Source organism: Lipophrys pholis (genome assembly GCF_963383615.2).
Source record: "Lipophrys pholis genome assembly, chromosome: 21".
Lineage (NCBI taxonomy): Eukaryota > Metazoa > Chordata > Actinopteri > Blenniiformes > Blenniidae > Lipophrys > Lipophrys pholis.
The window spans coordinates 11,010,770-11,023,481 of record NC_137649.1 but is presented as its reverse complement, the minus strand read 5'-3'; the positions used below and the strand labels follow the sequence as shown (position 1 = coordinate 11,023,481).

At 40.3% G+C, this 12,712-nt stretch overlaps 1 protein-coding gene across 1 annotated transcript; it reads left to right on the top strand.

The window, feature by feature from the left end:
- The first annotated feature begins 3,878 nt into the window (after nucleotides 1–3,878).
- On the top strand, nucleotides 3,879–12,431 carry hadhb (hydroxyacyl-CoA dehydrogenase trifunctional multienzyme complex subunit beta). The gene is made up of 16 exons (XM_080491140.1): nucleotides 3,879–4,183; nucleotides 5,790–5,862; nucleotides 6,045–6,086; nucleotides 6,169–6,265; nucleotides 6,429–6,473; nucleotides 7,968–8,067; nucleotides 8,167–8,254; nucleotides 8,718–8,905; nucleotides 9,018–9,198; nucleotides 9,283–9,404; nucleotides 9,648–9,727; nucleotides 10,377–10,424; nucleotides 10,614–10,701; nucleotides 10,956–11,030; nucleotides 11,704–11,868; nucleotides 12,023–12,431. The coding sequence occupies exons 2-16, from the start codon at nucleotides 5,796–5,798 to the stop codon at nucleotides 12,056–12,058; spliced, it is 1,422 nt and encodes a 473-aa protein (XP_080347266.1). The 5' UTR covers nucleotides 3,879–4,183; nucleotides 5,790–5,795; the 3' UTR covers nucleotides 12,059–12,431.
- Nucleotides 12,432–12,712: the final 281 nt, after the last annotated feature.

Below are 12,712 nucleotides of genomic sequence, written 5' to 3'. Positions count from 1 at the left end.
GTGGTCACACATGAAAAATGAACTGCAATTTCTCATTTTGAGGTACATTAAGGGATTCACAACCTCTTTTGTTGACCAGCTCGAAGCAACATAGAATCGGTCAGGTCTCTGCCTCAGCCTCTTTTTCTGAGTCTCATTGAGCTTCTGTGACATGGAGCTGGCGCAAACGGCAGAGAGAAAGAAATCTTAGAACTCACTCATGCAATTACTGAGATTTGGGTACTGATCAACTATTCAATGGACTCTCTGAATATGCAGCATTATTTATCAGGGTCATGTTGTGCTTTGCAGCAGTGACATTTTTATTAACAATTCCCTTTCAGGGTAACAGTCGGACAGATGTGTCGCCGTGCTAGAATAAGTTTTTGTCTGCCTCAGAAAAGGAGTTTTCAAAAATGTACCTCAGAATGTTTGTTCAAATATGCTTGATTTAGCCCTGTATAATAATAATAATAATAATAATAATAATAATAATAAATGTAATCACACTTGGTACTGTCTGCAAAGAGCCACTTGTTTTTCCTCTTTTAATAAACTGAACGTTTTTTTGTTCTTGTTTCTAGACCAAACAAGTAAATGGCAAACTGAAAAACCACACAATATTTAAATAAAGTGAGAATATACACAAAGCTGTTCTTCTATACAATTACATCGGTTGAAGTGACAGTGATGCTATTTAAGCAAGGAGTACAGTCTCCGCTGCACTGAGGTCCTCAGTCATCCAATTCAAGCTGTTACTAAGTTGTTCAATACTTTTGATTGGTTGGTTGCCATCCTAAACACTGCTTCTCTTTCATGATGTCTTACATCATAATGGCTCTTTGAATTCCGTATTCATTTACTGAGCAGTGGTCAAGTCAAGAACTCATTATTAATGCCAACATTGTGAAACTGCTCGCCGCGTGGTCTGTTACACCCTCATGAACCGATGTACTTTGCAAACATGTAAGTGCAAAACCAGAGACGGGTTCAGTGTCTTGCCTCAACACATGGACAGGGATTGGGATTGCAAACTGACCCGCTCTACCAGCTGATCCCAGAGCCATGCAATATTACTGCCTGATACTGAAAGCAACGGGGGTTCAGTGTCTCCCCCAAAGGCACTTTGTCAGATAGGCCGACTACACACACAGACTACAGGAGGTGGTTGAATACTTCCAGTTCGCAGCTTCTTATTGTGTCTACCAACGAAAACTATTCCATAACCAGCTAAAACCCACCGCTGCAGGAAATTTAAACACAAACACTGCAGATATAAAGAATTTTAAATGGAACCCAAATACAAGTTGAAATGTGACGGGTCCAAATCAAATTACTATTTTACGGTTGTTAAACAACTGGTCTTGTTTAAGAGCATAATCAGTTCCATGTCTAGAAGACGGATAAGAAATGTACAGTATTAAAAGGGACTGAATGTCAGCCTCCCTGAAATGTTGAGTTAAACTTGGACAAACGTCAAGACATCAGAGTAACTCTCCATTGATTACCGAAATGGTAATGGGTCATAACTCAACGAGAAGAAACATTTGTGCCAAATTTTGACAAAGCATTTTTCTGGGTATTGGCATATGAGCAGACATTTATGTAGTGGAAACCTGAAAGGAGTGGCTGTCACTGTTAAAGAAGCATGAAATCAAATATGAAAAACAAGAATGTGACGTAGATACTGTCAGGGATTTTACAGAGTGATAAAAGTCCTGTTTTACAAAGTACATGTAATTACATAATTTATTGATTATATTCCTTTGCCAGAGATATAACTGGTGACTTCACATGGGTTTAGCTCTTAGGATATGTCGGGCCATCATTCATTTAGTTTTGTTTTTTGTTTTGTTTGCGTTGTTCTGTTATGTGTGTGTTATTTTATTTTATTAAAACAAAAAAAAAAGCCTCCCAAAACACAAAAAAAAGGTTCCAGATGCTGTTTAAGGGCAAACAAGTTTCTATTTATACACATCAAGGGAGAAAAACACATGATTGTTCAGCCAAAGTCACAAGAGCTTTCACCAGATAACCTGCCGATGTGGCCGTGCGCCATGCAGTCTGGACACAGCATATTTAAACACAATGGGTTTAAATCTTCTTCTAATACCCACTCCTCAACTTAGTGATTTATTCACGAGTAGGGCTGTAACCTCTTTTATGACAGTCTTGTACATGTTCTTACAGACTGAATCCAGGTCATTGACTTTGTGCTTCACTATAGACATTTAACCATAATAAGTCTTGATCTTTTTTTGAAAGAGTCTAATTAGCTCTAATAACAACCTCAAGATCGAAGCAGAGAGTCACCATTATATATCCAAATATCTATTTTACATAAAGTGCAGGCATAAAGAATTGACACATGGAGTACATACCCAGAGGGTCCACAAGTTGGTGCCCTAGACCCATCGTCTCAGCTTTACCAGCTCTCTCCTGTCAGCATCATGTCAAGCGCTTGGGGGAGACCCACCTACACACGTGCAACAGGCTGAATGCAGATATTGTGAGCTGATATGTTGGCCCAAGTGAGTCTCCTGACCTTAATATACTCCAGTGGACCTCAGTAGCCACCAGCACAACACTGTGGCACAGCTTTCAAGCCTTTTGCTGGGTGACTGATTAATATGAGTGTGTGCATGTATACCATTTTAGGCAGTCTCTCAGTGCCGCCCTGCTCCGGGCAGAAGTCCCAGCATCACCTCTGGAGTCCCCACTTTTCTTTTTTTTTTTGTTTGATTTGGGAAAAGCAGACTATTGCAAGCTGCAGAGATGTCATGAAATCATTATTTCTTGCTCAAATTTCTAAATATGACAGCAGCAGTACAATCAGGACCTTGTCAAAATAGCCAAAACATCTAGTTACACTTACAAATAAACAAATACTTGGCTCTATTTTAGTGATATCAAGAGAGAGAATATCATTTAATTGTGGGGTAAATGACTATAAACTAAATCTTTCAAGAGGGTGTGGGATAAAATGTCACAGAGGAATTTCTTCATAATGGTTTACAGCATTACAAATTAATTATTGGCTATCAGCAGCACTAATGCTTTTCATTTTTATACTTATATTAAAATTAATTGAGTATAGATTCCTATGTTGATATCTTGTGAGGAAATGATTCAAAGAAGTGGTGGTCTTTTTTGCCACCCCATGATTTCAATAGATGCATGAAACAGAGGAACATTTTTGAAATCACAGCTTAAATGTCTCAAATGAAATTTTTGTAAAACATCTATATTCAGTCTTATTTTAGATGACACTAGTGCAACCTTTGGGTGAGGGCAGGGTACACCCCAGACAGGTCACCAGTCCACCACAGGGCAAACACACTTACATTCACATTAAGAGTTCCGGGAGGAAACCCCATGCACACACAGGTAGAACATACAAACTTTACACAGAAAGGTCCGGACAATATTTGAACCCATGATATTTTCGTTGTGAGGCGAGAGCATTAACCACTTCAAGTTCTCCTGTACATAAATGGATTTTTCTTTAAACTGGCAGCAGGTGGATTGTGTATCCAACGAAAAAAGTAAAATGACGGGTGATTGCATCAAATGACAGCAAAAAACAAAACAAACAAAAAAATAAACCTTTGTTAGAATTGTTTTTAGCAGCATGAATAAACATTTCTATGTTTATCTGAAGGTTTATTCCAGTGGTTCAATGTCTGTTCAACGTGCATTTTGAAGCCAGCTGCGGACACCATGAAGCCACAACTTGCACCGTGCATTTACAAAAGAAGTTAGAATGTATTAATAATTTTATATGACATACCGGACCATCACGGGCGCTTGTAAGTTGTGACTAGAAGCCTCCTGCCTGCAACCAGGACATCCACCTGAACTTCGTTTGAACGAGGAGAAGTTGTTTCCTGAAGGGCCACAGGGGGCGCCAGTGTATAACTTGATGAGGACCTCAAATGATACTGAAAGCTGCCTTCGCTTTATATGTTCTTTTATTGCAAATATTTCACTTGTGTTTCGGTGACAAAACATATCAATATCTATAATCACACAATCTTTCATTTAAATTTTGATTCAATATGAGTAGGTATTGAAGTATATATGGTTGTTAATTGAATTTCCATCCGGCATATTGTTGGCCACCTCCTTGAAAGCGGTGTTTGTAGTCCAGTGTGGCCGATCTTCCGTCTCAGTCGAGGTGAGCAGAGGATTAAATCACACACGGGTAAGCTTCAACACTGTTGTCATTCTCTACCGTGAAACTGCAAAGACAAATAACTTTAATTAATCTCTGTCCGCATGTCATTTTCTCTCAAATCCTTGCGAGATAAAATTAGACCGGCTAAACTGTAGCTAACGAGCTAGGTTAATTAGCATGGACCCTGTGCCTGGAGCTTCCTCTCTTATCGTTTACATTGTGACGATATTCTGAATGATTTAGGCGTTTAATTGAGGAGTTTACCAGTATGCAGCTGCGTATTTAACCCTTTTGAGTTCCGTGATTCTGTCATTCTACCTCTGTCACGCCAGAAGAGGAATGTAGGTGAAGGGTCATAGACGGAGCCCAGTGGGCTGGACAGGGTGACCGTCACAAATCTGTCATATTGACCCACATAACTAAAAGCAGAATAACATAAAAGACCGACATGGCCTTGTATCGTATGGCTGTAGTTTTCACTGGTGGTTTATACTCCGTTTTGGCCCACTTCTCTTATCAAGAGAACACGGTGATCTGCAGTTCCAGAGTTCAGTCAGTTTACGCCAGCTGGAAATGTTTATTAGGATTATTCAAAATCAACCATCATGATGTATTAGTTCTCTGCATATCCATACTGAAATGCGAGATGTAAGCAGTAAAGCTTCACCGTGTAGTCACTGCTGAGGGTTTATTGGTGTACCTGCCTTAGTAGCAAGACGCAATATCTATCTATCTATCTATCTATCTATCTAGTCGGGCACCGTTGGGAGAACGGACACAAAAACCACATCACGCATGTATGGCAATTTGTTGCTATGACTTTTGTAAACATTCTGCTCACCGTTTCCAAGAAATTACCCAAAAACTGTCTTTTACAAAGTGGATGGGAGAGGCTCCTCGTGGAGGAGATGAATAGAGAGCAAGAGATCAGCCTTAGTTGCCATTGAGACACTGAAATCAAATGAGAGGCAGGCACACAAACTTCCCTCTTGAGGTTGACCTTTGCTCTACACACGGGTCTGGATTCACCTCAGGTCAATCAGTCATGCTTTAATGGCAGCAAGGTTTCAACAGCAATAATGACAAGCAGTTACTTCACAACTTAAAACAACAACTTTGACAGCAGACAGCAATGGCAATTGTCAAGCCAACATTAGGAAATGCATATAAATTTGAAAGACTGTAGTGTGGCTATCATTTCCTATATCGTGTTTTTATTTTGAAACCTACATGAAGCCTTTGTGTACCCTTGGCACGTCGTCCATTACCGGCTGACACAATATGACCGATAATACACATGTATACGGCTGATTATGTCTTGATTGAGAGTGAAAACCAGTGTACCCAGGTAAAAACGGCAAGCACAGGCAGAACATATGATCCATATAAATGTCCCAATTCACATGCAAACTTACACATTCTTGCTGCGCGGTGAGGAAGCTAACTTCTAGCTTCTGTCTCTCTGGCTTTACAGTTCTTAATGAAGACAACACATATAAACGAGAACTCTGTGGAGTTTTTCGAAAAAAAAGTCCTGAAATAGCAAAACAATTTTCCAGCATTCCACTTCAGTATTATTTTTTTAAAATTCTAAATGAAGTACCTTAGAAAATCTCTTTTGCCCCTCATCTAGAACATAATGGCTTCCATGTTGCTGAACTCGATGCGGAGCTCTCCTGTCAGCCCTTCCTGGGCAGTGCGGTTGGGTATGTAGTTTTTATTGTTAAAAAGATTCTAAATACTTCTTTGCAAAAGGAAAGAAAAAAAACTCTTTAAAATTTGAATCCACACGTATGGATATTATGATCATTTGACAGATTTGTTACAAATAAACTGGTTTGTTGATTTGAGTCAATAATGATGATGATTGTTTTTCTTTCTGTCATAGGGGCTCGTTCTCTCAGCTCAACAGCACCACTTCAGGCACAGGGTAAGTTAATTTAGTTTTACAGTTGCATCCAAATCCAGACTCCAGCCATGTCTATATTACAGATTTGCAATGTTTCCTTTAGTTCAGACAAAAAGCAAGAAGACACTGGCACGACCTGGTGTGAAGAACATAGTCCTGGTGGAAGGAGTCCGAACACCTTTTCTGTTGTCTGGAACAACGTACGTCTCCCCACGTCTTATACCTGAATCACTTCCTGAAGGCCATTCACAAGATGTTTCTGCTGTTTATTTGTTCTTTGGTCAGAAAGATATCCTGATTATTGTCACTACAAACACAATTTAAGTGGTTTAATTGGAAAACCTTTCTGTTGTGCGTTTACAGGTATGCTGACCTGATGCCCCATGACCTGGCGAGAGCAGCTCTGCAGTAAGGGCCTCATGATTTCACACTTTTATTTACACTATTGATAATCTGGCAATTATCAGCAGAGTTCACAGTTAAGAAAGTACCTCGCTGAGCCTTTTTTGGCTCTGGATTACTGTTTAATACATATTGGAATCTGATCATTACAAGAGAAGTCACTAGTTTGTTTTAGGTTCTTTATTTCCAAATAGAATAGCCAAGTGCATTCCCACAATTTGAGTTTGACACTTAAACAATTGTGTTTTACACGGTTCAAAATCCTGGACTATTATGACTAAGTATTCCTTTCCAATAAGTAATTTAATTTCTGCAGTCATTTATATACTTAATTCATAACATCTATTCTGGTTTTCTTCACTGCTCAATCATCTGTTGGAATTGTGTTTTCAACTAGCAGATTAAATCTCCATCTTCAATGTCAAGGACTGATTGGAAACTTAATGTGAATGAAATTACTTTTACTGTGCTCCCTCCCAGCTCTAATAATGGGACTCAGCATTTCCAGGACGGTTATGTTATCAGTAATTACAGCACTTGAAACATCAGTGACCTTTAGATGTTATATTGAGGGAAATGTTGATGGAAAAAGTTGAAAATTGCAGATTCACATTGAGGAGGGACTCGGAAACAATGAGGGGTTAATTGGTTAATGAATCATTCTGCTGTGTTAGAGGATTTATACATATATTTTTTTAAATTGGGCATCTACAGGTCCTGATACTTTCCTTATCTGATATTTCCATTTACTTGGTATATTGACCTGTTTTATGAATTACAGAATTCCGTGAACCGTTTTGATTATTCTCCAAATATTCATCTTGTGGATGGCCTCTTTGAAAGGCTCTGCTACATGAAATCTTCACAACTGGTGTGTGTGCGCAGCTTGATTCATCTGAAAGGTGTCAGAATCGGTCCAGTGTGCACGGAGGAATTAGAGTGTCATGGTCACATCGTTATAGGCTGGAATTGTTTTCCTTAATACAGAGTGGTGAAAGCCCCTCTCTATAAGAGCTTTAATGAACATTATAAACGCGTCACTATTGTGTGCTGTGGATGTTGCGTTGTGGCATTTCTAGAGTCATCTGCATTGCTCAACTCCTCATAATGCGTAAACTATATTAGGAAATAAGCCTGATTGATTTTGATACGCGGAGCATTTGGGCCACTAAATGCAGCCGGTTTAAAAGCATTCCTGGTGAACTTGCTGCCGTTTGCGTGCTAGTTTTATCAAATTGGTCATATTGAACGAAGTTCTGATGCGTCCAACGCTTGACTTGGCAAGTGGCGGACTGTTCCACTTCTCACTGTGGAAATATTTCCACACCATTGACATGTTTGCCATAGTATTACTAATGCTGTGGTGTGGGTGATCTTGTCGAGCAAAAACAGTAACTGATTTTTAAATAAAACTAAACCCAATCTGATGAGGACATCTAAAATTTGCTGTTCAACTCTTAACATATCTGATTGCCAATTTGTCCTCTTGGGTTTGTTTAGGGGTCTGCTGAACAAGACGGCAATCCCCAAAGATGCTGTCGACTACATCATATATGGAACAGTCATTCAAGAAGTCAAAACCAGTAATGTAGCACGAGAGGTATGTACTGTCTAGACACACGCACAGGAAATAAAAGATGGCCAACATTTGTGTGTGTGTGACGTCGGGGTGTTTCATTTGCTCTTACTCTGATTTCAGGCTGCACTTGGTGCAGGCTTCTCGGACAAGATCCCAGCTCACACTGTCACCATGGCCTGCATCTCTTCCAACCAGGCAATGACCTCAGGTACGTCAAGGGGGAAAAAAGAAACATCAAATAATTGTCTTTGAATACTAGAATTATGGACTAAACTGTAAATGTAAAGTGTTCTGCACTATAGAAACATGAAAAATTGAAAGGTAACAAAGGATTTTTGAAAATTACCCCAAAACAAGCTCAATGGCTTTTCTTCAAGGCCGAAGCGTCAAAACATTTTCATTCTTCTACATTTGAGCAAGTTGTAGATGAGATGAAAAACGATATGCATGTTTAATGGCACTGAGGAAATAACGAAGGAGCATCACAGCAGGAGACTCGGATCTCGCTTCTCTTCTCGTTACAGTAAAGCACTTCCACCATAAATCTGCAGACGTGGCGATGTGCATTTTTAGTTTTATATAAACACGCCAGGTTTAAAATGTTCCAACTAGATTTTGTGGCTTTCTCCTGTTTGTTTGACCTGGTCTGACTGTTTCGTCCTCCTCTACAGCTGTTGGTATGATTGCTGCCGGCCAGTGTGACGCCGTCGTGGCTGGAGGAGTGGAGTTCATGTCTGATGTTCCAATCCGCCACAGCCGTAAGATGAGAAAGACCATGCTCTCCCTCAGCAAGGCTAAAACCCTCGGCCAAAGGCTCAGTCTGGTCGGAGGCATCCGGATGGCACACCTCTCCCCAGAGGTCCAAATTCACTTCACCACTTTGTTTTTTTTAAATGTGATTCTAAAGTGGCTCCCAACTTCAAGTCCCGCTGACTTCCCACCTGAATCCTCTCTCGCGTCTCTTTCTGCAGCTCCCTGCTGTGGCCGAGTTCTCCACCGCGGAAACGATGGGCCACAGCGCCGATCGTCTGGCTGCTGCGTTCGGCGTCTCCAGACTGGAGCAGGATGAGTTCGCACTGCGATCACACTCGCTGGCCAAGAAAGCTCAAGACGCCGGGCTGCTGGAGGACATCGTCTCCTTTAAAGTGCCCGGTAAGCACCGGTTCACCGTTGGCAGAATTGTAACCATAACTTTTGTTTTGGACATATAAAAGTGAAAGTGTTTGTCTTCCCCAGGTCGAGATATTGTGTCAAAGGATAACGGCATTCGTCCATCGTCCATGGAGCAACTGGCAAAACTAAAGCCCGCCTTCGTGAAACCCCACGGCACCGTCACCGCAGCCAACTCATCATTCCTGGTAAACACACTCACGCCAGAGCTTCTTCTACTGGGGTCAGCTAATAGCAATACTATTAACATGGCTATTGTTGTTTTCCCAGTCGTGTAGTACGAAGTTGCACGAGAATAAGTTTTTGTCAATTTGAAAGGAATTGCAACACCTTAACCAAATTGAGTTTTTATCACATGTTGGAAGTTGAACTTCAACCTGGAATGTAATCCACCCCGGCTACAAATAAACTGCTTGTTTCTTTGTTTACAGACTGATGGTGCCTCTGCAGTGCTCGTCATGTCTGAAGAGAAAGCTCTGGCAATGGGTTTCAAACCTAAAGCCTACCTCAGGTATTGAACACGCCTCTGTTGAAACAATATTATGAGGAATTTTAAGGCTGCGTTACCAAAAACGCTACAAGACCCTGTTTTTTCGATGCCTGACTGATATTTAATGTATTTTTAACTATTGATGCAGGAGAAATGTCAGTGCACTGAAGCTGCATATCAGCCCTCCATCCATATCTATTCTAAATCATTTTGTTAAACTAATGATTGTGGGACCGGTACCAGCTGACTTTGGATCCAGGTTCACTGTGGACAAATCCTCAGTCCATTACAGGACAAACAGTCATGACTGTAAACATGTTGTAGAGACCAATTGGACCCAAACTACACATTCGCGAGAAGAACATGGACCAAGAAAGGACATCAAGGACAGACATAGTGAGGGGAGAGTGCTAACTCGTACACCACTGTCAGGACGAATGGATTTCTATTGAAAACACACCTAATAAACACACTCCAATGTACAATGACTCATCAGATGTTTGACCTCGTTTTAAGGTTAAAGGAGGAAATGTGATGTGAAATCACTCCAGTAATAATTTTGATGACTATTGTGTGGTACAGATCAATAGATTGTCTCATTGGGGATGAATTTTGTATTTCCGGGGCTCTTTAAGGTTGTGTGCTTATCTAATATTTCTCGTCCTGACAGAGACTTTGTATACGTGTCTCAGGACCCCAAAGATCAGCTGCTTTTAGGGTGAGTTCCTCGATCTTACACTCACTATTTTCTTTTTCCATAATGACAAGTATTCTTCTTAATTTGAATATGTTTTTTTTTTTTTTTTTTTTTTAATTATTGAGAGATTGAATTTTCAAATTTTAGAGTTGATTCTCTTTCAAAAGGTCAACTGTGATTGTTTTTGTTTGTTTTCAAATCTGATTTCAGTCCAACTTACGGCACACCCAAAGCTCTGGAACGGGCTGGATTGTCCATGAGTGACATTGATGTTTTTGAGTTCCACGAAGCATTCGCAGTAAGTCATCACAACACATTCTGGAGGAAACAAACTTGGGGTTTTTTGTATTAATGCCTCTTTCCATCTTTAACACAGCAGTACTTCAGTCTCTCGCCATACACGTGTGCTGTTCTGCATGTTGCCATGTACAAAACACACATGCTGAAGTCAATCCTGTCTGGTCTGCTTTATATTCTGCGCTGCTCCGTCAGCAGGAATCTGTCGTCAGCAGGAATCTGTTGTGATCCTGGATGTATATCTGTGTTTTCCAGGGTCAGATCATGGCAAATCTGAAGGCCATGGACTCGGACTGGTTTGCCCAAACATACATGGGCAGGAAGTCGAAGGTAAAGACAGTGATTGGTCTGTCGTTCTTGCCTCGTGTCTTTTCAGAAAGGAAATGAAGGAGTGATATTGCTCCTTGCCCAGTTTCAGTTTTCTTACCGATTTATTAAGTTGTCTATATTTGCAGTCAACAGACAACAATCCTCCCCACTAACGGTGACAATGCCTTGTAAATACTGTATTACAAGGCAAGTTTATTTTCTAGAGTACCATTTAAACAATATGCTTTTCAAAAAATTAAAAGATCCTTATATTCGGTTGGAGATCATTAAAATGAAAATCTAGAACTAAAACAGTTTTAAAGGATAGAGAATTAGCTTTTACGAGTGAGCCTAAAGTAAAACTATAAAGTTAATGGTTATCTTGACAATAAGGTGTGACTTAGGCCAGTTTGTTGTGACTGTCTCTTATTTACAGTTCAGTCTGCCTCTCCGTCTCCAGGAGACGGGAAAGACCAACATGTTCTTGGTCAAAGGGTAGAAATGCTTTGATAGTTGTCTGCTTTCAGGAACCCAAGAAGATTCCTGCTCGTCAACCTTTTTGGATTCATATCAGTGTAATCAAATGTCACATTTTAACTGCTGGTCCAGAAAGTCTGGATGAATTAGAATTTTAGTGACCTGTACTGACCTCTGCACTTGGACTGCTCTGACCTGAACCTCATGCCGTGTGCAGGTTGGTGTCCCCCCGATGGAGAAGTTCAACCTGTGGGGAGGGTCTCTGTCTCTGGGTCATCCGTTCGGTGCCACCGGGTGCAGACTCGTGACCACAGTGGCACACCGGCTGAAGAAGGAGGGAGGACAGTACGGACTGGTGGCAGCCTGTGCTGCAGGAGGACAGGTAATACCAGACTCTTCGTATTTTTCTCCTTATTCAACTAAATTCTGCCCTTTTGGAAAAACGATTACACACCTTTGGGAAATTTAGATTTGGACGTAATGTTTATCTCTTTTGCGAGGTCTATATGTCACATCATTCTTTCTTTCTATTTCAGGGTCATGCTATGGTGATTGAGGCCTACCCACAGTAACAAACATGGTTCAAAATCTCAATGACGGCTAAACACACACGCGGTATCACACAGACAGAGTGTACATATTAGCACCACCTTGCCTTGATCAGAGAGGAGTCGGATATAGTGTGTGAATGTGTTTGAGGAATCTCGTGTAAATTCATCTTTAGTTGGAGGCTTTTAAATTATCAGACTATTGTTGAGGAATGTCGGATTCGTTTTGCTGACTTTCTTCTGCGTCTAGTCTGCAGTGCCTCTAAATCTAATGTAACATAGTGAAGATTAAGAATGCAGAGAGCCTCAGTGATCCTAATGTTTATAGAAGCTGTATTTTTGTTTTCATACAAACTATTGGAATAAAGTTGTGTGATTGAAAGCACACTAACACTCATCTGTTGGTCTGTCTTTATTGATCCCCTGCGGATGTTCATATTCTTTCATGTCGGAGACGCAAAAATGTTTATCAACTGGGGCTGCAAGATATCAAGTCAACATGCAATAATGTATCTGCAATTCTGGCTCTGTTTCAGCAGAGGAGTGAATTTATTTTCTGAATTACAATTTTCTATATTTAAACTTTAGTTATTTTGGATTTGCAGAGCATTAACACAGTGCATAGGAACATACATTTTGCAATATTTATATTGTTAATGATAAATTTGCATTATATTG

Excerpts from the sequence above, each read along its gene's own strand:
- hadhb (XM_080491140.1), top strand. The coding sequence starts at position 5,796 with ATGGCTTCCATGTTGCTGAACTCGATGCGGAGCTCTCCTGTCAGCCCT. Across the intron at positions 8,068-8,166 it reads CCAGTAATGTAGCACGAGAG|GCTGCACTTGGTGCAGGCTT; the intron begins GTATGTACTGTC and ends CTCTGATTTCAG. Across the intron at positions 8,255-8,717 it reads CAACCAGGCAATGACCTCAG|CTGTTGGTATGATTGCTGCC; the intron begins GTACGTCAAGGG and ends CCTCCTCTACAG.